General features: G+C 40.7%; 1 protein-coding gene across 10 annotated transcripts in view; it reads left to right on the top strand.

The window, feature by feature from the left end:
• PTPN11 (protein tyrosine phosphatase non-receptor type 11) overlaps positions 1–26,029 on the top strand; it is a 46,257-nt gene that overhangs the window by 196 nt on the left and 20,032 nt on the right. For 4 of the 10 annotated variants that reach the window (XR_012676430.1, XM_075167578.1, XM_075167576.1 and 1 more), the window contains exons 1-16: positions 115–286; positions 773–922; positions 4,924–5,046; positions 6,213–6,407; positions 7,562–7,754; positions 8,976–9,092; positions 9,614–9,727; positions 14,628–14,724; positions 15,338–15,417; positions 15,547–15,705; positions 18,906–19,037; positions 19,935–20,089; positions 20,745–20,812; positions 21,483–21,634; positions 25,158–25,270; positions 25,497–25,598. Coding sequence is in view for 8 of the 10 variants with exons in the window: in XM_075167578.1 (XP_075023679.1) it covers positions 273–286; positions 773–922; positions 4,924–5,046; positions 6,213–6,407; positions 7,562–7,754; positions 8,976–9,092; positions 9,614–9,727; positions 14,628–14,724; positions 15,338–15,417; positions 15,547–15,705; positions 18,906–19,037; positions 19,935–20,089; positions 20,745–20,812; positions 21,483–21,634; positions 25,158–25,270; positions 25,497–25,566 (1,932 nt within the window). In the remaining 2 variants the exon portion in view is untranslated. Of the gene's footprint in view, positions 1–68; positions 287–772; positions 923–1,528; positions 1,670–4,923; positions 5,047–6,212; positions 6,408–7,561; positions 7,755–8,975; positions 9,093–9,613; positions 9,728–14,627; positions 14,725–15,337; positions 15,418–15,546; positions 15,706–18,905; positions 19,038–19,934; positions 20,090–20,319; positions 20,422–20,744; positions 20,813–21,482; positions 21,635–22,414; positions 25,114–25,157; positions 25,271–25,496; positions 25,599–26,029 lie in introns of those variants that run through there. The other 6 variants (XM_075167580.1, XM_075167582.1, XM_075167574.1 and 3 more) reach the window with 6 other exon arrangements.

Here is a 26,029-nt window from a genome sequence, read left to right as displayed (position 1 = left end):
CCGGGGGCCCTGCAGCCCCCGCCGGGCCCGCCCCGACAGACCGCTGCCCGCGGGGGCGGGGCGGCGTCGCAGACCGATGACGCAGCGGGCGGGTGACGCAGGGCGGGCCGCGCCGCGCGCTGTGCGCCTCCGGGGCCTGAGGCGGCCGTTGTTCACGCTCCCCTCAGGGCGCCCGTAGGCCGCGGCCCGCGCCGGGGGGGGCCCCCATGTGAGAGGCGGCCGTCGAGGGGGGCGGCCGGGCGCACCGCGACCCGCCGGTGCCACGGGAGAAAATGACATCGCGGAGGTGAGGCGGGCGCCGAGCCCGGCGTGGGGGGGGGGCGGGCAGGGGGCCGCCTGCCCCAGGAGCGCGCAGGGCCCCGGCCCCTCAGCGCCCGCTCCCGGGGGGCTGCCGGGCCGCGCCGCCTCCCCGCGGCCGGCCTGGCCGGGCAGGGCCTCCCGTGGCCGCGGCGCAGGGGCAGCCCCCACCCCGCTGCCTGCGGCCGCGTCCGAGCCCCTCTCCCCGCCCGTTCCTGGGGCGGGATGTCGCCGCTCCCGCCGTCCTGGGGCTGCGGCCGCCTCCTGGGCTCGAGTCGGGGCCTGGCTCGCTCGCTCCCTCTGCTTCCCCCGCCTCCCTCGGCGAGCGGACCCTCACCCAGCCGGCGCGGCACGGCGGGGGGACGCCCTTCCCGGCGTGGCCGGGGGCGAAGGGGCCGGCTGGCCTCGAGCTCCGCCGACCCCCGTGCAGGGGCCGGAGCCGCCACAGTAACGCTGGCTTCGTGGGGGGTTTCAGGCGAGTCTCCCCGCGCCCGCATGTGCGTTTGAAGCGGAGCCGAGAGGTGAATTTTATTCGTGTGGCAGCCCACTCAGTTCTCAGTCCGGAATCCGAGGCCGGGGGGGTCGTGTTGCTATCGGGAGTCCAGCACGTTACGGCACCTAAAACGTGAGCCAACTTTAAAATGAGTGCTCGTAAGCTGACCTGATCTGGGCTCTCAGTTTATTAGCAGCATTGCGTCTAATTTGAAAACCTTGTGGCCTTGCAAAAGCAGGATGATAAACAGTTGAATCTGTTTTCTTTGTTGTAGCTTCTCACTGTCCTTAACGTATTTTGATGTTTGTCTTATTTTAGCAGCCCTTTTTGGGCTGAGTGGTTAAGGTAAATGTTGGACTTAAGAGGATTTACTGTCATAAAAAGGAACAAGACGTTTATATTCTTATATAACATACCTATTCTGAAATTTGATACATCTCTAAGTAACATCTATTAAAGTATAACTTCTTCGACATTGGGTTGTCCTCTTTCTTGTTATGCTTAAGATGGTTGAAACTAGATGGGTTGGTTTTCAGTCTGTGGCCATTTATAGTTGAATTTGGATTTGGGGTCTTCTGAAGTGCGTGGAGGATCTCTAGCGTGTGTTGGGTTTTCTGAATGTCCCTCCTCACCCATCACAACAAGTATACAAGTTACCTTTTAGAAACACTTGTGAATTTCCTCAGGAGTAATCCTCTTATTCTGCTCAGAATTTTAAGTTGTAACTCCCTCTCTCAGGGAGACTGAAAGAAGATGAGAAATACAAACTGATGAGCCTATAAATAGGAGTAATTAAACTACCAGTCACCGCCTCCCTGAGTGCTACGGTTGTGACAGCTGAGACTCAGAACTGATTTAATCTCTCCTCCTCTTGAAAAGGTGATTAGAAAAGCCCAATCGCAGCATGGAAAAATGTATTGATTTTTTCTTTTCTCTCTTCAACTTGGTAAGAGAGAAATATGCTGGCAATGTGTGACTTATAAAACACAAATCCTGCTGATCTTTTCTGGACTATGCTAACAAAAAAAAAAAAAAGAAAATTGTAGCAAGGCTGTATTTCCTACCATGTGTTAGTTTTCATCAAAAGATTTCTTGCTTAGCTGATATCCCCTTAGTTTTGTAAGTGACACCCCCACTATTTCACTGGTTACTTTTCTGCCAACATTTTCATCTTACTGTAAACTAATAAGGGACTTGGAACAGTATGCTGCTGAACCCCCCAAATCAGAATTGCTGCAAGGAGTATTCCATGCATAGTGAGGACAGCTAGTTTAATTAGAGCGTGGGTTTACATGTGCGTGTGTTACTTTCTTGACTGTATTTGTTGGCTGTGATGTCCTTTGCTTGGGATAGCCTCTGCACCTGCTCATAATAGAGGTTGAAGAAGGAAAGTAGAAAAAAAAAGTCTAAAATGCATTCCATCCCTATAAAAGGAAGTGTAAGAGAAAGTCCTCTATAGGGCTTATGTTACTGGTATCTGTGTCTGCAGCCCCCTTTGCGCTCTCCTCCAGTTTTGGAAGGGATGTAGCCACCAAGGTTCAAAAGCACACATGTATGGCAGTACTTCAAATGAAGCGATCTTGATCACCGGTCCGGAACCATTTAACAGAGATCACTAACACCCCCATTTTTCTATTTGGGGTGGCTGACAAATGCATCTTCCTACTCGAAGCCAAAAATACAAAGATGAGAGAGCAGGAGCGCAGGTTACCGTTAGAACAAAAGTTACATAAAGTGCAATAAACTCGCATCGGTCTCCCAGATGCAGCTTTTCTTTTGCTACACTTACTTACTTTTTGCCGTCTTCAGTAGGAGTGTATGTATATGTGGGGTGAGATTTTTGTTTTTAAACAATCTATCGTATTTTTAACCTCTCTCTTAAGCACAAGTTTTCTAGTTCCTTCTGTTTGTTAAATTATTATTTTTCTGTTATTTTACATCTTTTTAACAACTCGTGTACATTTACTTCCACATGCATTAGGGTTTAGGGTAAGATACAGAAGGTATTATATTAATTAAAGTTTATGGATTGTCACCATGTAATAAATCGGTAGGGCTGATTCCAATAATATCTCCTTTGTATGTTTATACATTTTTGGATATAAACTCAAAAACTTGCAAAGATGTCTCTTGAATCTGGTCCGTATTTAAAAAGCTTATAAACTCTTCAAAACGTTGCTGCATTTTTTGTTTGTTTGTTTTTTGTTTTCTCCTAATAGAAGTAAAATTTTGGAGGTGGAAGTGCGGTAAATATATTACCAGCTTCTGCAGCCCAACCTGTCATATTCTGAAATATATTATTTAATGTTCAGTTCATCCCAGGTGCAGTTTCTTTTGTGAGACTGCATCAAAACAGAACTTTTCTTGACCTTTGAGTAGTCATTAGATAAACGTAGCATTATTTATTAATTCATTCCCATTTGCTGTAATAACTTGGAAGTATTTTTTTAATATATTTGTTCATGACCCGTGCTGCATAGGTTTGATTTTTTTTTTTTTTTGCTGTTCTTCAGTTAAAGATATGGTGCTATTCGCTAAATTTTCCTGGTGCAAGCAGAATATCCTTAACTAGAAAAAAAGCAAGATTAACAAGAAGAATCATTTACTTCTGAAATGCAATTGGTACTTAAGTAATCCTAGTTCCCATTTGAATGACTTGCTAGAGGTTTGGATATTCTAGAATCTCTAAAACTCTCCAGAATGTTTCCATGAGAATTCATGCCTGAAGAGAATAGGCTGGATAAGGCCTTGGTAGGAATATTGTCAATTTTTCTGTATGGAAGGAATTTCTGAAACAATTGAAGTAATAACCCGAAATTTAGACATGCACTTGCATATTTTGCTGTTTTAGCAATTTAGCATGAAATGCTGACTGAGGAACGATCAGAAATGCTATGCAATTTTTTTTAGCTATAGCACTCATATCTGTAATGAGATTGGTTGCAGAGTGTTTTGCCTTAATGTTTTGCTTTACTTTAGAGAAACTAAGAACCTCGTGTACAAAGAGGAGTAGCCTGTGTTCTTTCTGCAGATATGGATGTGCATTTTCACTTGTGCCCTGCGTAGTGTCTGATTTATGGCAACTCTGAAAAATAAAGGCAATCTTTTAATTGCCAAATACAAGTCTGACAAAGCCACTAAAACAGTTCTAAAACATCTCTGTCCTTGGGCTGTGTGATGGTTTGGTTTTTTTTTTATTTGTTTTCTAAAACTGAGCCTCATTAAAAACTCCTTTCATCCAGAACATGCATATGTAGTTTAGTACTGCAAGAGTGCAATAAAAATCCTCAATTATAGATAAGAGAAGACGCAGATGTGTTAACGGAATGGCTAAGAATAAGTCTCTCAAAAATTAATGCCATAGGTGAGGACACTGAGCTTCTTAGATATAGACCATATACAGCTCTCCTTTGGCAGGGCGCTATATTAGTCATTCAGAAGGCTGTTTGTGGGTGGTGAATATCAATATGAGATTCCTCGGTGTTTGTATTTAAGCGGGATATATTCGGACCAGAGAAATTGCCATGGTAGTTAGAAGACAGAGCGGCACTCTTGTGTCTGGCAGCGGTCAGCACCACATTCTCTTGAGGAAGGTGGAAGAAGACTGGGCAACTGAATAGGTTGTCCACAAGTGAAAATCCTTCCTGACCCCTATCAGCTGGTGGTCAGCCTGTGCCCTAAAGCATGAGGTTTTGTTAAATTTTTAACCTTTAAAGTGTTGTCAAGTGTCACTTTGGATGTTTTGTTTTATTTTTAAGAATTTTTCCTGATTGTATTTCAGTTTCTTTTTGTGTCCTGTCTTCCAGGAGTAAGGAAAATGCATGACTTGTGGTCTCTGTTTATATTGCAGACCTTTCTTTGATATCGTTTTAATCCAAGCAGTCTGAATATGTATAGATATGTCTCTTTGACTTACAAAGCAACTCTTACCACTATGTAAAATTGCAATGTAATATGAAATGAACAATCTATGCTTTCTGCTAAGATATTCTTACTAATTTAGGAACAAAATTCAGTACTTCCCGGTTTTGAAGCTGTTGGATTGTTCTGTTTAGTCTTGTCATGTAAGTTAACTCTGAAAACCAGAAGATCTTCTATTTATTTATTAACACTTTATTTTTAACCTTTTATAGATGGTTTCATCCAAATATTACTGGGGTGGAGGCAGAAAACCTACTGTTAACAAGAGGAGTTGATGGCAGTTTTTTGGCGCGGCCCAGCAAAAGTAACCCAGGAGACTTTACACTCTCCGTTAGGTAAGTTTAAATGTTTTTTTGTCTTTCTCCCCAAATTGGTAAGAGTCTGCATTTGATGCTGTTCTATGGGGAAAAAGTTGTAAATAAACTACTTATAAGAGATGAAAGAATGCGTGGATCACTTTTTAGTCTATTGTTCACTTTTTCCTTCTTTGTTTTTTTTACTCCCATTTTCTGTGAAGAGGTTCTCAAATACTTTTACCCAACTTGGGGAAACTATAGGTTGGAGGGTAGTGAATTCTGATTTGCAGAGAGATGGAAAAAGTTAAGGGGAAGCAGAAGGAGATTCATAATAGCATTACCTTTAGCTCTTTAAAAATCTATTTGATAACCATCTGAAAGTAGCAGAGATCATATGAATTACTGATCAAGCACATGCAAGACAATGCTATCCAGATTCTCTTCTTACAGGAAAAGTCAGCAAGTTTTTAAGGGCAACTGCGGTGCTATTTCAGCTTCCAAAATAGGCCTTTTGAAACACTTGTCCCCTGACAGTGTGTGTATGGTGGTAGGGATGGGGAAAGGACAGCAAGAGGAAGTAGATAAAGGAAAAGGGAAAAGTGGGACTGGTGACAAGAATAATGCTGCTTGGATACCTTTGAGATAATGGGCCTTGTTGAACAGAAGGGGACTCTTTCAGAGAGCTGTTCTTCATTAATACTAGAGACTGTGGGAGCAAATGACTTACATCAGGCAAAGGCAACTGTTTACTGAAGGAGAGATCTTAGCAGGTAGTGTGAAATTCTAGGGAAAGGAGCAAACAAGCTCTGATGGGTGTCTTGAGAATGCTGAATTCTTCTTTCCTCACCCCTCCACCCCTTCTGCCTGTGTGTGCAATTCTTGGAGGTCTGAGGGATTTCTGTTGGTGATCGAGAGGCCACAGAGCTTACGCTGGCTTCAAGGATTCCTTTGTTATGGAATTAAATTTTTTTCCTATTCTTCCTGACTGTTGGACAGCCACTTCCCCTTCTTGCAAGCCACTGAAACGTGGCTGAAGCACACTTCAGAGGTGCACTAGCTTAGCTTTTCTGCAATATTTCAGATGGAAAGTGATGCAAATGTAAGTATGGATTTCTCTAACTCAGACAACAGAACACTAAATATAAAAGTGATTGATTGGAAATCAGCTGACTTGTGTGGATTTTTTCCTTTGTTTCAAATATTAGACGAACTGGAGCTGTCACCCACATCAAGATCCAGAACACAGGAGACTACTATGACCTCTATGGAGGAGAGAAGTTTGCTACGTTGGCTGAGTTAGTCCAGTATTATATGGAACATCATGGACAGCTCAAGGAAAAGAATGGAGATGTTATAGAGTTGAAATATCCGCTGAACTGTGCTGATCCTACATCTGAAAGGTCAGAGAAATAGTGGTGAAAACCTCAGTGTCCATGTGCTGCTTAATAAATGCATGTTTTATCCCCATTAACACTACAGAGAGCTTCCTTTTGAGGAAAGGGTGGCCACTACCTTGTACTAAAAGTGGTCCCACTGATTTCAGTGAGGTTACTTGCAAAGTAGACTAATAAACATGATTAAAGGTAAAATAATCCAAGGCCAGAACCTATTTTCTTCAGTATTCTTCCTGGCATGATACAATACTAAAAAATAGGGCATAGTTCCCTTTATTGGTACTGGGAGAATGTTTTATTATAGAAGTTCTCCTAGAGCTTCCTGAAGCTGTTATTACTGCAAGGAATTCCCAGGTATATTTCTGGGCATAACTATACAATTTTTCAGCAGTAGACCTGTGTGTAAGAAAGTGGATGACATGCAAATCCTCAAATTGCTCAAACTCATGTTTTTAGGAGCATGGCTAATAAGGAGGATCTGAGACTTTAGACTTGACATATGCTGACGAAGTATGTGTATGTCAGAAATAAACCTCTATATCAGTTTATTCTCAGAAATGAAAAAACAAGGAAAAATATTAAAACAAGTTCTCTCACTCCTCAGAATGGCTTATATTTAAGCCACAGTAGTGGGGAGGATTATTACCTTTTTGGCCATGTTTCTTGAAGAAATGAGATGGATGTGATTATCCTGTCCATTCCTAATGTGATGGAAGGCTAAGGTCTCACAGATGCTAAGTTCCCACAGGTTTATCAGGAAAGTGCATCCTCATGAAGGAAATAAAAGAAGAATAAATGCCTTGACTGAGGAAAAGGTTGCCGTGTAAGCTTGTGTTTATTGGACACCAGGAAATCCATTTGGACTGTTGTAAAGGATCCAGATGAAAGCTGCATTTGAGGCTTGTGTGAAATGCGAATTTCAGTGCTTATGGAAGTGCTTGCTTTGAAGTGTTTCTGTAATCACTCGTGTGTATGTACATGTATACTTCCAAGGCTTATTTTGTTTTTTATTTTTATAAACTGAGGCTTTCTGTAGTCCTGGACATTGTTGTTCAGTGTACATAAGCGTTTTACTTTATAATAAATATTTAGAACAAGCGGATTCAGCCATGGCTGGAATGACAAGTAGGGTACCTGTCTATATCTTACTTTATTTAAAGGTGGTTTCATGGGCATCTCTCTGGAAGAGAAGCTGAAAAACTATTAACAGAAAAAGGAAAACATGGAAGCTTTCTTGTGCGTGAGAGTCAAAGCCACCCTGGGGACTTTGTTCTTTCTGTCCGGACAGGAGATGATAAAGGAGAGAGTAATGATGGGAAGTCTAAAGTGACACATGTCATGATTCACTGCCAGGTATGATGAAGCACGAGGTTCTTTAACAGGGCTACTTCCATGGGCAGTGGGTTTATTCTGACAGGAGGGCATCTTCCACTTCACTACAGAGAGCTGTGGTGCTATGTGTGCTATATATCATCTGTTGGATCAAATTGACTAATTTGATAGCATCAAAATTCTATTAGTGTTTTTTTTTTGACTGCTTGCCTGACTGAATCATGTCATACTGTACTATGCTGTCAAGTACCTTGTAATAGATTTGCTTTTGATTGCATCAGAAGTCTGTCTGAAATCCTCTGCTGATGAAGCCTTTCATGTTCATGAATCTTCTTAAGTGAGTTGCAGTCTCCTGGATAAATTATATAAAAATATGAGTAATTGGACAAATAGATATCCATCCGAGTATATCTGTTTCTCCTGTCAGTTCATAAAGTTGCACCTGATAGATGATCAACATTCTGTGAAAATTTTGAGTATTGAATCCACGGAACAGTTTTAAATCTAAAGGTAGGATTGAATATAGGATAGTTCTTCACTGAAGTATTATTAAATGATAGTCTTTTGATATTTTCATATATGCCCATGTGTTGCTATTTAAAAAAAAATCACAGATTTTGTCACTTTCTTTTTCTTCTGTTATCCTAAAAGACAGTGCAACATTTTAGTTGTTTAAAAATAACTAAACTGCAATAACAGAAATAGTTTGGAGATAGAAATGGCCTACCAAGACTGTACAAGCTAAACTACCAGAATTTTTTTTTTTTTTGAGAAAACCTCTTTGACTTGCAGTTAATTACTAGTAACAATTATGACATTGAGGAAAATAACTTAGCATTGCTTCCTTAAAATAGGGATGGTGGCAGTCAATACCAGCCTTTCAGGACCCAATGGTACTCTTTTAGGGATTTGAACTGATTTCAAGGCTATCTCCTAGATTCTGATCACGTAGCTCAGGTAGCCTGCTTGGGCTGACTGAACTCAGTTCAGAAGGAATCCACGCTCCTGAAAAGGCAGATAAAATGATTTTCAATTAGATGACAAAAAGGATAATGTCCTCCATAGTACGCGTGTGTTTCTTTTTATTAAAGTTCTACCATCCCTTAGCAGAAGGATTTTACTAGATTCTTCTACATACGGTTTTAAAGAGAATTTCTCATATGTTACATAGCCTAAAGATGGTATTAGAGTAGAATTCATCGTATGAAGTGCATTTATTTTGATGAGCATCTGTCTTTCAAGGATCTAAAATACGATGTTGGTGGAGGGGAGAAATTTGACTCTCTGACAGATCTAGTGGAACATTACAAGAAGAACCCTATGGTAGAAACTTTGGGCACAGTATTGCAACTCAAGCAGGTGAGTGAATGAAGAAGACACCACTAAGCTTTGTTACCTTCAGCATATATTGTGGAAGTGCAGGCTTTTCCACGTGTTCTGTGAGACATAATTTTTTTTTTTTCCTAATGCAAAAATGAAGAATTAAATTTCATGGAACTGGATGATCAGTCAGTCATTTAAATGGGAACAATTTTTTATAAGCCTGTGAAGGATAGGCTCCTGGGTCTCTGATGCATGCAGAACTTTTCTTGGTTTCATTTTGGTCCATACGAATTGCAGGACTAGTCCAGAAATGAGACAACTTAATGTATTGAAGAACAACCATGAGACTTTATCTAAAAGCAATTGTTCCCTGCCCCCTTCCTTTCTACCCTCACTGCCCTTCATTGTATGAATTGTAAAGTTTTGAAGTCCAAATAGATGCCTGGATCCTAGAAGTGCCTATATAAAATATACTTAGTGTGGGGGATTTGTGTGTTAACTGTCTTCTCACCACTGTCATTTGTTATACCTTTGTTCACTATTTGTGTCTTTCTTAGCCTCTGAATACTACCCGTATTAATGCTGCAGAGATTGAAAGCAGAGTGCGAGAGCTAAGCAAGCTAGCAGAGACTACAGATAAAGTCAAGCAGGGCTTCTGGGAAGAATTTGAGGTACTTCATTACATTCCAAGTGTTACGGTATTAAATCTCTACACTACTAAAAAGTTAGGTTTGTTACTGCCTTCCTGGCATTTCTCATCTCCCCCTCTGTCGCTTCAGATCACTGTTCTTGCTCCCATCCCTTGTGTCAGGTACAACATGTGTTAAAATTTTACCAGTTCCACTCTTGTGTCTGCTAGTAAAATGATTGAAATATTTGCCTTTTTTCCTGATTCTGAGAGCTAATTATGTGCTTCAATGCTATTCATTCAGTACCTAGCACAACCCCTCCTGCGTATCCTCCCCATCATGAGGGAGCCTTATGTACAACTGTATCTGGCCCACCAGGACAATTAATCAGGTTCATTCCTGTGTTCCTTTTCTTCATGTGGACAGGAAGAGGTCTGTAGGCTGGATTAATGTTTCTGGAGGCAAAGGACTAATTCCTAGCCTACGTTACTCCTGGTGACCCGAGTACTCGTACAGTAGCGGTATCTGATGCAGACGTACTGTGCGTATGAAGGGGATTGCACCGTGCTTTCTGTTGCATGTCTCAGTGCGGAGGATGTTTCGGTTTGCACTCTGCTGTGTTTGGGAGGTTGGGTACCATTGCTTTAAGGTAACTTCAGTGTGATTTCTCAGTCAATATATGCTCTTGCCCTTGAGTTTGTGGCTTTTTGATAGCTGTTTTTGGGGCTCTTAAAACTATTGTGAAGCAGTAGCGGTAGCAAGCTCTGAGATGAAGCAACCTTGATTATACATATTCCTTGGACTCCTGGAGATTTATTTTTGTTTTGTTTGGGTGTTTCATTTCTGCGTGCAGGCAAAATTCCATTTCCCTCCCAGAAAGTAGCATTGCCTTTCCTTCTGTCTTATCTGCGTGCCTCTTGTGTGTGTTACATAGCTGTGCTGGCCCACCTCTCCCCTTCTTTGAAGCCCTAATGATTTCAGGGAGCTTCTTATGTTTGAAAGAAAATACAACTGAAACTGTTAATTTTTCAAGCAGAGCAAATTAAGTATGAGCATTAAACCACCCATTCCAAACTACTTGAGTTTAGCCTGGGTCCTAACCCATCTCTGACAACTGGAGTCACTTAACAGCTGCATGCACGTGATGGTCATAGCCAAAAGCTTTAGAAGTGTCTTAAATGTAATGAACTGGCTTATACCACACACACATAAGAAAACCACAGTGGAGTATGGAACTCCACCAGCAGATGGCAACAGGGAACTGGAAAGTCCTGATCTTTGACAGCTGGTTTTGGCTGGGTAATGCTATTTTGAGAAACTTCTTGAATAGTGCTGGATTTGCAAAGCAAACATTCTTGAAGAAACGCTTTTTTGATCAGACGTATTCATTAGCTGAATGTACTGTCCAATCTGCTCTGAGATTATTGTCAGGAGGAGAAAAATAAATCCATGAAAAGCAAAAGACTCTTACCGAAGAGATAACACATCTCACTACGAATGTGGATGGAATATAAGAAGGTGAGGTCATGGCAGTGGGGAAATTATAAAATGAGGATTAAGCTTTCTCCTCTCTCTTCCCCTGTGCAGTGTGGGGGGGCAGTCCTTGACCCAGGACTGCTCAATGGTCAGAATCCCACCTGGAGGGGGAAGCAAGCCAGCAGAGGCTACTCTGGCCATTGCTGAGGACTTGGGACTTTGTTTTACCCACCAGTAGAGTGGTGGATCCCCTGGGGAGCAGTTTTCATCTATTGCTTGTGAACCTTACCTGGAGGTAAACTGGCCTCAACCTTTGAATTGCTTCTCTTGCAGAGTTCAACCGTGAACTCTGATATGGGGCCTGAAGGGTCAGGAAGATTAGCCACATCTGCTGCAAAAAAACTTGCATATGGCTAAAACTTGCATAGGGGAATTAAGTGCTTTTTGCAAAGACTGATAAGTAGTGTGCTTTATCATAGCGTATCACAGTCATGTAGATTGTGCCTGTGATCACTGTGTGGTTTAGCCTGAACACACATTTGCAAGTTAGCCAAGCAAATGGTGTCTGTTGGCTTCCCTGGAGACTCTAAGCATACCTTACTCTTATTCAGAGGGCATAAAAAGGACAAAGTGCCCTGTTTGCTTGCCCTTCTTGTAATTGGTGCTGGCTTACTAGAAGCTATGTGAATTAATGTTTGGGGTTTTTTTCTTTTTCTGAAGGGAAACACTCTTAGGCGGTGCGTTTAGGAATGGATTGTTAATTTTTCAAAATATGACTGAACTATTACTTGACACTTACGACTTATTTTCTGACCTCTGGTCTTTGTTGAATAAATTTGTCTTGTAATGGATTTATTGGTTGGTCCTTAGAAGGAAAGTCTTTTCCTGTCTTTTGGCTTTCCTGAAGAAGGGTATTTGCTAGCAAGCCAGAATTGTTACAGAAAAAGTAAATGTAAGAAATGAAAGATTTTACCTGTGAGACATTCCACTTCTCTTTCCCCTTCACTGCTGTTAGTGAGGTCAGCACTAAACCTTATTTTTTTCCCACTGTGTTTTTTGCAATGAATCATCTATTAGCAGTTTTAGTGACATGCTTTTTCATTCACCTCAGGTAAGCTATAGCTGTCAGCCTTGGTGGCAGGAGGCAGGGGGGCAAACTCCAGGTTGTCCATGGATCTCTGCCGATGCTGTTTATGATTTGGCAGTCCAGATGGTAGTTATAAATTACTTGTCTTCAGGCATATTTAAAAATGTACCTCTTGTCCCGTGAACCGCTAGACAGAAATGTTGACAGTCCTTGTAATGTTTTTGCATCTGAAAAATGGCTGTTTGGCAAGCTTAATGCTTGGATGTTGTGGTGAAATCGAGGACTATATTTCAGATTTATTGTTGCATTGTGTACATCTCTTAATGGGCTTGTTAGAAGTCGTTGCTGCTCACGGATCTCTCCTCAGGGATGCTCAAAGCAATAATAATTAACTGTATGAAGTGAAGATGTGTCTGAAGCTATGGTTTCCACACTCTTAATTGTTTCCATTTTTTAACCTGCTAGCAAAGTCTAGCTTTTGGTGCTTTTGCTTGGCGTTTCACTTGGCTGAGACTCACAAGTGTTAATATTATATAAAGATGCCGTGTGATAATGGCACTTGAAAGACTTGCATTGTGGCAAGAGGTGAGCTTACTGCAAAGTGCTGTTTCACCCGTCGCTAATAGTAGGAAGCAGTGCTTTATGGGGATATGTTTTCTGTCTTGTGCTTCACAAGCATGAAACCTCGCAGCTCTCCTATATCGTTTTTGTTCTTTGGTTTCCCTGTCTTTAGGATGAACGTAATTGTCCAAGGTCACTAAGTGAGGTAGTAACAATAAGAGAGATTGAAACAGAAGTGAGCAAATGTGCCTGACATGCCCAAGCTTTAAGATAAAAGCAATCTCTGCAAGAGTATTAAGAGTGGTAATAGTAAGGGGAGCAGCTTCCAAAGCCTGAGTATTCCTTTTAGTCAGGCCAGTACTGCTTTTGGGATTAAAACTTGGAACAAAGACATTGAGATGCTGGTCCCTCCAGCTTTATTGCAAGTAGAGGAATTTGCTACTAAGCAACATGGCTTAGTAGTAGAAATATGGAATTGCTGTTGTCCCTGTCATATTAATTGTGAATTAATTGAGAAATTAGCTCCTTGCCAACAGGAGAAATCCTCATGCAGATTTATTGTTTCTGCACTAGAATGATTTATGGATAACCCTATTTGTGGTTATCTGATGTGCCCCCCTCCTCCCCAGCAGGGTAATATGAGAAAGTCTGGGCAAAATTTTGTACTGGTTTAGTGAAATGGCCTTGTGTTAGTAGAAGAGAATAATTAGAGCATTTAAAATGGTGCGTGGCTGTGGTGGTGGGTTGTGCATTGGCATTTTACGTGTCTCATCCATATCTTTGAAAATACTGTAGCATTCCCATGTGGACTTTTGTTCTGGGGGAATAGACAGGAATATCTTCCTAATGTTCTGCTTCTGACTGCTGAAGGACTTTTCACTGTGCTTGATGTTTAAATACAGTTGCTTGTGTTGATGTGCTTTGTTGGGTTTTCTGTATGCTCCTTCCTCCTTTTTGGCTGTCTAGAGTTGGTCTGGCTGCAGCTTGCAAGGATCCGCTCTTGTGGCATTGCTGTAACACAGCCTTTGTAATCTCAGGGACTTGTTTTGGGGGCTTTCCAGCAGTGTTACTGCAGACTCGCTGTAGCTGAAGGAGCAGAAGGTGCCTGGTAAGGCCTAGAGGAATCCGGTATAGCTCAGGTAGAGAAGCACTGGATCACAAAGTGCCTTACTCCTTTGCAGGCTGGCAATGTTTTGAATGCATTAGTTACTAATCTTTATCGGTACTAAAGCTAATGCCAGTTCAGCGGAAATTTTTTAACTCCTTACCTTCCTGATTCAGCAAAAAGGAGAAATGCAATAGTACTCCTAACTTTTATGCTTGGTGAGAAAGACCTAGTGATAAATATTTGTTTGGACCTGCTCTGTAGAATGCTGCTGTTATTTTGTTTATTTTACATGCCTTTTAAGATGGCCAGACTTCCACAGACAAAATTTTGTTGCGGTCCTTTGTGTAACCGGTTAAGTTTTCCTTGCACAGCGTTTTACAGCTAGAAGCTTTAAGGGACCAACTTGCTTCTGCTTGGTCAGAACAGTACCATGAGGGCTTGCTGGATATAATTTGTGGTTTAAAGAAGCTTTGAATTCATAGGTGTTCATAATTATCGGGTGGAAAATAGCTTGCCTTGTCACTCATGCTCCTGTGTTTCTTACATACCTTGGAAGCAATGCTGTACTAAGTCTGAAGGGAGAAATCCAGTACCCCTCTCTCTTTCTCTGACTATCTGGCATTATAATCAAGTAGTATCGTTTTTGTGAGAAAGGATCGCTATAGTGGAAGCTTTTATTAAAACCAGTTATTTGTGCTGTTTTCACTTAGACTTTACAGCAGCAAGAATGCAAACTTCTCTATAGTCGTAAAGAAGGTCAACGTCAAGAAAACAAAAACAAAAATAGATACAAAAACATTTTACCCTGTAAGTATTGATTTCTTCCATTATAATGTAAGCCTGCTACTTTTCTGTGCTTTATTTTCTTAGCTTGTAAATACAGGGTTAATTAATCACCACTGTGCTTTTTCTTCTCTAGTGATAATTTCCCCTCTTATGTTGTCAGTATTAGCCTGTGCAATTTCCAATTTGTGTTCAAACATTTGCACTTTGTAGATACCAATATTTCGATTCCCAAATATTGTTTTTATCTTCAGCTTTCATTTAAAAGCGTCACATCCCCAAACTGTTATTCAGCAAACTGGAATGCTTAAATTTAAGAGGATTAATTTGTGGTACAAAACTGCACGGTGCAAATCCAGTGGCTATTTGCCTTGACTTAGTGCTTGACTGTCCATGTACTCACAAGTTACTAGGAGTCATGAACACTTACTTTGATCTAGTTTGTTATGAATTGGCCACTTGTTTTAAGAAATGGGAAAAGAGGAAAGGTTGATTATTCTAGCCACTAGTTTACTGAGTTTGATAACTTAATAGCTTCTGTTAGTAAGAAATGTACCTGTCTGTGGGATATTTAAAAATAGCTTTGTGTTCACAACTGTAAGATGTAAGCGCTTAACATACATATATATTCTTCCAGTTGATCATACCAGAGTTGTTCTACATGATGGTGATCCAAATGAACCTGTTTCAGACTATATCAATGCTAATATTATTATGGTAAGTATACTCCTACCTACAGGAATCTTGTTGGCACAGCCCATGTCTACTCTTTAACACACTCACCTAAATCCAAGTTAGTCTTGTAACCATCTGTCACTATTTGTTAAATTGTTTTTTTTTCTCTAGCCTGAGTTTGAAACCAAGTGCAACAACTCAAAGCCAAAAAAAAGCTACATTGCTACTCAAGGTTGCCTACAGAATACGGTGAATGATTTCTGGAGGATGGTGTTCCAGGAGAATTCTCGAGTTATTGTTATGACAACAAAAGAAGTTGAAAGAGGAAAGGTAAAAACAGACTCTCAAACTGGCCTTAGGAAAGATCATGACATTTGAATGCAAGTAAGGACTAAACCGACGTGGTTATATTGATTTATATGCTGAAATCTGGTGTGCCACCACCGTCTTTGGAGACTTGGAAGGTGCTGAGTGTCCTTTTTTATTGGTGCCTGTGGGAATTGAGGGTACACTCCTATCATATCATCAGGCCTCCCTTTTTTAAAGGTTGACTGATTAAATTTTAGCTACTGAATGTGAATCTATGTATTTTAAAATTATTTAGGGAATGAGGTACTGGAATGTGAGATTTAGCCAAATAAGCATTCTGTGTACTTGAAGGGGTAAACTCCCTGTTCCTGTAACAAAAGTATTGCCATTTATTTTAGCTTACCGAGCTTGTATAGACTTTACTGGAAAAGCAGAATTGTGGGACTTTATTACTATAAGAATGAATTTAGATGATACTGGTTCTTACCTAAAAAGTACAATATAATGTGAAAGTTATTGCCCCAGATTCACCTCATTCAAGTCACATTTACTAGAGTCTTCTAGAATGCTGTTCTCTCTTCTGACTTTACTTTCTATGCTTGAATTTGATAACATTCTTATTACGTTCTGAACTAGTGATTACAACTGAAACTACACCTGGTTTCGGAATCCCTCAGCCAGGCGTGATTTAGCACTTTTATTCCTAAAGTCAGGTCCTTTGCCTTTGTCTGCCCTCTTCTGCACGAAGACAGCTGCCCGTTTAGCCTTGCGAACTGCTCTGGCAGTATTTAATGCTCTGAAAGAGGAAATCTTCCTGCAATGGTGTATCCCAAGAACCTCCATTTTACCTGTTAAGTGCAGAGATCTTGTCTTATTCACTGTCTTCTGGCAAATCTGAGGCTATTACTTTGTTTCTGGGTTCTAATGACATATGGCAGGAAAGAATAGGAACTAGTGGAATACTGATATTCTGGCAACGGTCACATACTGCTTCCTGTATATAGTATAGTTTTATGTTTGGAATGTGTTGCTTCTGATCTTTTTTCTGTTTGATAAACAGTTTCTGTTCTCTTTTTTGTTTTGTTTAAGTTTCTCTGCTTTTTCCACGTACCATTGTCCACCCTTTTCAATAATCCGATGATCTGTTTCTGAATGGAAAGCTGTTATCTTGTTAGATGAGCGTCACTTTTGAAAAAAATTGAATTGAAAGTATAGCTAATGTTTTTCTATGGGTGACTGATAATTGCGGGTGTTCCTTACCACTGCCACAAAAAAAAGAGGCTTTGTGTATATGTACTGAAGACAAATAGCAGTAGATTTTATGGGCGCCTCTTCCTAATCTAGGTATCAAAGCTGCCTTTGTAGAAACCATTAGACTCTGTCTTGTGGATTTTTTTAGGCTTTGTAAACTTCTGCCCATTCATCACCCTTATAAAGGGGCATGATTTGTGTTTCCTTCCTGAGAATGACTGAAGGAGGGAGAAGCTACCCCTTTCCAGTGACCTTCCTCTTAGATCTTTCTCTTGGAAGAAGGGAAATAAATTATGGGGTTGTTTTGGAAGATTTGACTTGAATACACTTAATACACTTTTTTTTTTTTTTTTTTTTGTGGATAACCTACAGAATGCCCCGTGCTCTGTAGCTTCTCCATGATTCTTTCCAAATTTTGTTAAGCCTCTTTTCTGTGCTCTGGCTGTATAAAACATTTTAATGTTTGATTACTTAATCAGTGCTGCATGCATTGATTTTTTTTTTCTTTAGTCTTTTTTTTTTTTTTTCTTGATGCCTGTTTCACTAATTCAAGAATTGCAAATAACAGTCCTGATATAAAATAAAAGCTTTTTTATCTCAGGCCAAGATGCTTTCAGATCTGCAGGAAGGAGAGAAACCTCTACATCAGAGATGACTTCAAGAGCATGTTCCCTAAGGAAGTGAGGAACTATGAAACATCTCAGATCTGCACAGCGTTCTGAATATGCTTTAGAATGCACTGTAGAAGCAGCAAATACTTACAAATTAAAATAGTGGTGTTTTGGAGGCAGTCCATTGAGCTGATAATACATGCATCCCCTCTATCAGACTAAAGCTTGTTTTAACATTGTGTGTTACTGTTCAGACTTGCTATACCAACTGCTCTTGTGTTCAGAGTTCTGTCTTGAAACTGCAAGTTATGTTGGCATATGCCAAGATCAACATCTTTTCTTTAGTTTGTACCTTTTTGGAGACGGCAGGGAAAGAAGGACAAAAGTAATAGAAAAGCATCTTGTTGCTTAAGTAGGCTGGAAAGCGTGTGTTCAATTATCTCTTAATGTATCTTGTGTTGGCAGAAGGAACTTCCTTGTTGCCATGTTTTCTCATAAATATGCAGTAGTAACTGCAAATAGGAAATGTTTCTCCCTAGTACTCGGTGTTTGGCCTGCATTTGCTATTGCTGGAAGCTGCATCTATATACCCACTGTAATTTCTCATTTGATACCGTGTGGACTCATATTACATTCACAGGCTAACAGGAATTGCTCTTTCCTGAGCTTTTACAGGAACCAAATGAAAGTAGTAATAGGTGAACCCATTATTCAGTGGATGGAATATATCCCTGGCCAAAGATAATCTTGAGAGAGAAGCAATACACCAAAAGCTCTAAATTTCAAAACCTACAGACACAGGAGGCTTTGGTCCCCTGCTACAGGGAGCAATTCTTGGTTGCTTTGGTGATTGAATTAGAGAGCCATGTTAGCCCTTTCTGCTATAAGTGATGAAAAAGCAAGCATCCAAGTTTTATGTCTGCTAAAAATGGCTTATACTTTGGACTTGTATTTATTTTGCAGGCTGTTGGGTTTTGATTGTAGAATAGCCTGTAAGGCTACAGCAATCCACTGGAAATTCTCAGTAGTTTGAAACCTGTAGCTGGATGGAGCTACAAGTAACAGTATTTTGATCTCCAGGTTTTGAAACTATTGAGGCAAAGCCGGTACTAAAATGATCATGAAAGCTGCTAAAAGGAGAGATTGCCTGTACCTGTCTGTCTGAAATCATCTGGTGTTTTTTATGGGGAAGAGAAACTTCCCCCTAAAATGCACTTTACCTTGCCAGCTAGCTGTCCAGTTGGTGCTAGTAATTGTTCTCTATGTATTCAGAAATGAAAGCTTCAGAAATGTGTTTGTTCACCAGTTTATGAACCAGCCTTCTTACTGATGACTCCTCTTTTTTTTTTAATCTTGCAGAGTAAGTGCGTCAAGTACTGGCCTGATGAATATTCCCTAAAGGAGTACGGTGTTATGCGTGTTAGGAATGTTAAGGAGAGTGCAGCACACGATTACACACTAAGAGAACTTAAACTTTCTAAAGTTGGGCAAGTAAGTATGTTAGTAGCTCTGTCCTTTTAATTTAGGTTGCAGATCGCAAAAAAAATTTGCAGAAATAGACGGTTTCTTTGGAATCAATAAAAGCACTAAGAGATTAATAAATTGAGCCCTGTCTCTTGCTTTGAAGCTCCAGGTTTAGTTCCATATATCTTTCTCTTTGTCCTTGGGATAATTGAAGATTCTTATACCTAAGCACTTTTTGGCAGAGGACGCACAGCTGCAGAGCTTTGAGGAAATTTGGAAAGAGGCACAATGCTTTTAAGTAATCACACTTAAGTCTAGCTAGGCATTTGCTCCGTTTCACGGAGATGGTTGCACTAGAAGAAAATGGTTGTGTGTGGGTCCAGGATGTAGAAAGAACACTTAAGGGAAGGAATACAAAAGATGAGGAAGGAAACACTGAACTAGTGTGGAAACAGCACTTCCTTGTTAAGGGACAATTTGGATCAGGGTGCAAAAAGAATTGTGTAAGAAGGAAATAAGCAGGATGTATTAGATTGGTACGTCCATGGGATGGAACCAAGTGGGAAGAAATGCGTAAGGTAAGTGCCAGTAGGTATGAATGATGAGTACGACAGATGAAGGTCCCTCACTGTGGGCACCCTCAGACAGAACTTTGCCATGGCTTCTAAAGGTGAGGATGGAAATGTTGTTGGAAACAAATGCATGAGAAAGAGGGAACTGAGGAAGCAGGTGATGTGATTGACTTGTCAGGCCAGGAAGAACTCTGGCTTATTCCCTCCTTTAAGAGAGTTGTGGTGCTGTGGATACTGAGCAGCAGGTTGGATATGCCACCTTCCGATCTGACTCAACTTTGCCACATAGATGCTCTTAGCTGGATTTTGATCTGAAGGATTTTGTTTTCATGTGTTGGCATCTTCCTTCCAGGGGAACACAGAGAGAACAGTCTGGCAATATCACTTCAGAACTTGGCCTGATCATGGAGTCCCGAGTGACCCTGGTGGTGTACTAGACTTTCTAGAGGAGGTGCACCATAAGCAGGAGAGCATTTCTGATGCGGGACCGGTTGTGGTCCACTGCAGGTATGGTGGTGCATTACGCCTCTCCTACTACTTTCTACACCTTTGGAGTTCTATTGGATCCCTTTTTTTTTGTTTTCGCGAGGGGGAGCTGAAAACTTTAAAAGACGACAACTTCCTCCTAAGAGCTACACAGACTTTCATCTGTCAAGGTGTTTGTGCTTTACGTTTTGCAAAATGATATATTCTAGATAGGTGTCAAATAGTTACCTTCTAAGCAGGCTGTCTTTCAGAGTGTGCATGTCTGTATGAATAAGAATTTCTGATGTTGTGTGAGAAGGTGCTGCCAGTCTTGGCTAGAAGCATTTCAGGTTGCGGGATCCATCCCATCTCCTGTAAGTGCCCTCTCCTCAGTCTCTGCTTATAAATGAGATACTTTTTATAAGGTAGGGAAATGTTAGATCTGACCTTGTAGCTTTTTTCTCATTCAAGGATGTTAATAAATGCTGAGGTACAGAAGTGCTGTTGTGACTTCTGTCTCTTCCATAATGAGTTGATTAGGTCTCTAGTTACTTTGGCTGTGTGGCTTGGTTTGACTCCGGCTATAATTTGGAGGTCTAATGTCTCTTAATATTAGACTCTTACTTGTATTAGTGTTTTGGTGTCTGTTCAGAAAGAGCAAAACAATTAACTTTTTTTCACTCTTCTCTTTTTACAGTGCTGGGATTGGGCGAACAGGAACTTTCATTGTGATTGATATTCTTATTGACATAATCAGAGAAAAAGGTAGGTTCCGCCCACTTTTATTTTCCTGTGGGGCATTGACAGATACATCACAGTAAAATAACAGGCGTGTTGATAGAATAGAGGATTCTAATGATGCTACAAAGTAGGCGTGTGTGTTTTGCATAGAAGGCAAAACTCCTCACTCCTCTTGACTTAACTGGAATCAAAGTGCTGAAACCCTGCTCCAGTTCAGCATAATGAAAACTTTCAGCTGAGGATTAGCCAGGAGTCTGATTATGTTTTTCTTCTTATTATTTTTACTATTTATTTTTCTATTTTTCTTTTAAAATCATTCACGAGTGTGTGGCTGTCAATGTACTTATGCAAACTGAATTTGAGTAACTTGTTTTTGGAGAACAGTGTTGTATTTATGTATAAACTGCCATAAACACTAACTCAGCATGTGTGTTGAGCTAGGTTGCATTTAAAGTCGTCTTGGAACAGTGTGAAGTGATGCAGTTCTCTCCCCCAGGACAACTTTCCACATTATGCTACAGTTACAGATCTGTGTATTAGTAATCAAGAACGAATCCTCTGTATTAAATGTTAGCAATCCTGCTTCTTGCAAGGTCATTCAACTGTGCTGTGTTCTGCTGGAGGATGAGTCCAATCTCTTCTCCAAAGACAAAGCTTATTTCACTTTTCTTAACGTTATGATGATTCTTCCTAGGTGTTGACTGTGATATTGATGTTCCAAAGACCATTCAGATGGTGAGATCACAACGGTCAGGAATGGTTCAGACAGAAGCACAGTACAGATTTATTTACATGGCAGTACAGCACTACATTGAAACGCTACAGCGCAGAATTGAAGAGGAGCAGGTATATTTGTCCTAGAGTATAAAATCTTACATAGGAACATGTTACGTTGGGACAGGAAGTGGAGTTGCTCCTTTGCTGCCTGTTACTTTTGGAGGCCTGACTGCGGACTGTATAACCAATGCCTCATGGAAAGGCTGGGTCTGTAACCTGTTAACCCTGTTCAGAGAAGTTAGCCTGTATTTCAATTCATTATGCTTAAGAATTACTTAAACTATTAGGTGGAAGTAGAAAAATGTAAAATAAAAATGGTGCATTTGGCCACTTGCAGAGGAAGAAAATCGTCAGTCTGAGACGCTTCTCCATACGGCTGCAGCTAGTGCTGCTTTACCTTCCATGAAAATGCTTGCATTTGTGGGATCCTGCACCTCAGATCTCAAATTCCCTTAATATTGTCTAGTTTTTTGTGCAAGAAGAATAAAAGATAAGGCTCTGGTAATTAATACAGAACCTTGTGCTCTATTGAGCTTTAAAGATACTTCCAACCTGTTAACTCTGTTTCTAAAGTATGATAGTCGAATTCAACTGCTAGTAGCTCTAATATGTACAGTGTCCATCAAAAAGCAGTTAGAGGAGTGATTTGGTGTGATAAGGTGAGAAAAGTTTTGGAATATGTGGTGACAACCACAAGACGTTCACCTCACTCTTCCTAAGTCCTTCAGCACCACAGTCTTTTACAAAATGAGGTAACTTCTGTAATAAAGAACTGACGTTCTACTTGCTGTTGCTTTCATTCTCAGCCCTAACCTCTGGTCATCTGGGATTTTTATCTTTTTGTTTCAGAATTTCAGTATCTTTCCTTCTGCAGCTGGCTTTCTGCTCAGGAGGGAACAAACCCACACAACTGATCAGGCAGATGTGGTTAGCGCGGTGCCAGGTGTGAGGTGTGATCCCTGTTTAGAGATGGAGTGTGCCAGCTCAGGCTTGGCACTCTTGGGTGGCTTCTGGCTGCTTTGGAGTGTGGCAGAGCTTATTTTATATTTGCCTACATGGTGGAGATGCAGTGTTCAGCAGAGAGGATAGAGACTTTATTCCTTTCCCCAGGACAGCTGTTGTGTGCTCTGAGGGCGATTAGACACAAAGTGAAAAACAAGAAATCCCTCGTGTACTTTTTTTCTTGGCTTTGTTGTCTCACTTTGCCATAGAGCTGCCTTATATCTCTGTGTGTGTAATTACGCAAGCTTTGTATCCTCAGCTTTTTGAATATGGTCTCTTTCTGCTGCTGCCGTTTATGAAGTAGGTCTGTAACTCTCTCTTGATTGTTGTAATGGGTTTTGGAATAGTATTTTGATACTGCGTGGAGCAGTGTATTTCTCCTATAGCGATGAGGCTCAGTTGTGTTTCATCCTCTATTCCGTTACTAGCTCAGAAGGCACAGGTATAAAAGTTTAAGAAACTGGAAGTAGAACATTGCTTTACTTCAGGAGGTCTTGACCTCTAAGTAGGGCTAGTGGCAGCTATAGGAATAAAACAATATAGGACTTCAGACAAAAGCAAAGCTTTGTGTGACTATAGGAACTAATGTCCTGAAAAAAACCTGGTGAATTGGGAATGCTCCAAAGCATGTTTTGATAGAGCAGGAAAAAAATTGGCTGAGTAGTAGAATACTGTGCAGAATGCTTGAATTTCACCCCAAAAAGATAGTTTAGGAATGCAACGCCTTGTTTTGAGAAACTTCTGGAACCTTCTTCTCTACCCTTGCTTTAATTGCAGTTGCAAACAGTGAAAGTTGGAAAAAACCTGGTGAAGTCAGTTAGGGTACCTTTACAGGAAACAATATGAGGTCGTATTCGCTGTCTGCTTTTCAATCTGGATGACCACAAGCCAGCTCTGGTAAGAAATTAGGTGGTCACATTAACTAGTCTGTTGTCGTGCAGGACTTACAACCAGCTGGGCTGAAGAAGTGGATGTGTGAATAGCTGCATCCGTTCATATAGATATGCCTGATTTTTTCTTATATTCAAGAAAAATTTCTCTCTGCTAGCGTTCCCTCTTGCATTGCAATGCTGAGAGCCTCAAGGTTTCATAGAGTTAAGTGTCGTGTTAAATATTGCCTGTCTTCCTACAATGTAGAAGAAAAGCGGAGTGAATTTGTTTTAGGGTTTGTTTGTTTGTTGTTTTTTTTTTTCGCTGTGGAAATGTGTATATTCTCTTACATCTGGGAAACAGGTAGTTCTTACCACATTGCTATTATTCTGAATTAGAAAGGATAATTACAGTGAACTAAGTGGAAGGTAGAGAAGCCAGATATCTACTTTTTCTTGGCTTGTTTTATCTGTTTCAGTCAGCTTAACGGACTGATTCTTTTTAAATTGCTTTTACTGTACAGTACATCTGTAACTTGAACGGCCATGCATCACGCAGTTTGGGCGGGGGGGAGGCGGAAATCAAGCCCTAGTTTTGAGCTTCAGAATATTGCTGGCAGGTGAGGGGTTTGTAGCCGTAACGTTGTAGAATGCAGCACAGTTCGAATCTCTGCATTTTGTTTAAATCTTATTTTTCAGCATTAACCTTCCAGGTAATTCATCTGGACTGGTAGTCTCTTTGAAAGTGATTTGTCAGGAGTAGGTAGGAGGCTGAGAGGGGAGAAGTTCAGTAAAATAACAGAACAACTTGAGCAAATTTTGAGAAAGTCTCAGAAGGCCATGTTGGAAAAACTTCAACCTACATTGCTCTACAGAGTGTTCTTAATGGAAACTCAGCAGCCAGAACTCCCCAGAGGCTCTGACGACCTTTGTTGTGAGGTTGATTCAGGCCAGTTATTTAGTACTTGTTTGAGCATTTAAAAACAAACAAACAAAAAACCCCAAACAAACAAACCAACCCCCCACCTACCCACCCAAAACCCAGTACGCTGTAAAACTTACAGCGAGGCTTTTATTTATACGTAGGTTTCAGTGTATTCATGTGTTGTGAATGTTTGTCTTGAAAAGGAAGAAAGCCATATCCCCTTTCTTTCCTAGCGTAGCTTTGCTTGCTGAAGCCTTCAGTATCTTTAGATGAATGCCAGCACAATTGGCTGCAGCTTGTAACATATGCTGCAGAATACAAATAACAGCTTGGGTTCTTTTTATATCAAACCTAATGGGCTAAGATGTTATTTTATTAGAGATCTTGCAAACAATGTTGTTAGTCATTTGGCCACATCTCCAAGCTGGAAATAAGGTCAGTGGGAAGCCCACTGGCTGGTACTGTCTATTAAAGAATGAAGTGTGGTTTCTTCTGCCAAGTAAGATGAAGATTGCGTACGAGTGCTGGTTCATAAGGTTGGTACGTTCTGCTGGAGATGGTGTCGGAAAGAGGAATGTTGAAAAGTGAGGTTTTTCAGGTCTTGTAACAAATCGCTAAAGCCAACCTATCTGTCTTGTGTGTGTTATTTACAGAATTGAGCTCTCTTCTGTTCATGGACAAACCTTTCTTCTAAAAACATACGTGGTTAGTTAGACATGTAATTTCTGCACTACTTCAGTGATTGTTTTCTATTAGTAATTCAAAACCTGGCTTTTTGTTGTGTTTTGCTTCACAGAAGAGTAAGAGAAAAGGTCACGAATATACAAACATTAAATATTCTTTATCGGACCAGACAAGTGGGGATCAGAGCCCTCTTCCACCCTGTACCCCAACCCCAACGTGTCCAGAGTAAGTTCACTTCTGTTATTGGTGTGTAAGTTTTGAACTGTACTAACTAATCTTCAGGGACCTCGGATGAGAATGAGTTAACACAGAATCTGCCCTAGACTGTTGCCCTGTGCTTTGCTCTTAAACTAAATTGAGCAAAATAGATTGTCACTGACTTATATTGTGTGTACAAATGTGGTTTTCTTGAACTAGATTCTTCGGACTGTAAGTATTTGTTTCATTTCAGAATGAGAGAAGATAGTGCTAGAGTATATGAAAATGTGGGGCTGATGCAACAGCAGAAAAGTTTCAGATGAGAGGATGTACAGAGACTTCCATGCAAAGGCAGGTATGTATGCTCAGGAGCGAGTGTGCATATCCAGCCTGGAGTTGTGGGGTTTGCAGAAAATGTACATGAAACCAAACTATGAGGAGAACTATAGGAAGGACTTTCTAAGGCCCGAAATGCGTGTCATCTATCCCCTTTGACGTGTTTAAATTCCAGAGCTAATTTTGATTGAGTTGCGTCTATGTCTACCCTTTCAAAACAACATGGAATATTAGCTTGGTAGTTTGGCCTTTGTTCTCATGCCCTGACTCACCAGTGACATGAGTTGGCAGGAGGCTGAAATTCTGCATGCTAGCAAAAGATGAGTAGCAACTACAGTCTGATCTTTCCATGTCTTTTAAAAGCGATCTTTGCTCCTGGTTGATGGTAAGGATTTGTGTGCATCTAAAGAAATTCAAAGAACACTTAATCTCATTCTCAGCCTCATAAAA

The sequence above is a fragment of the Calonectris borealis genome, chromosome 18, assembly GCF_964195595.1.
Source record: "Calonectris borealis chromosome 18, bCalBor7.hap1.2, whole genome shotgun sequence".
NCBI classification, from domain to species: domain Eukaryota; kingdom Metazoa; phylum Chordata; class Aves; order Procellariiformes; family Procellariidae; genus Calonectris; species Calonectris borealis.
The sequence above is the reverse complement of the archived record's forward strand: the minus strand, read 5'-3'. Positions and strand labels throughout refer to the sequence as shown.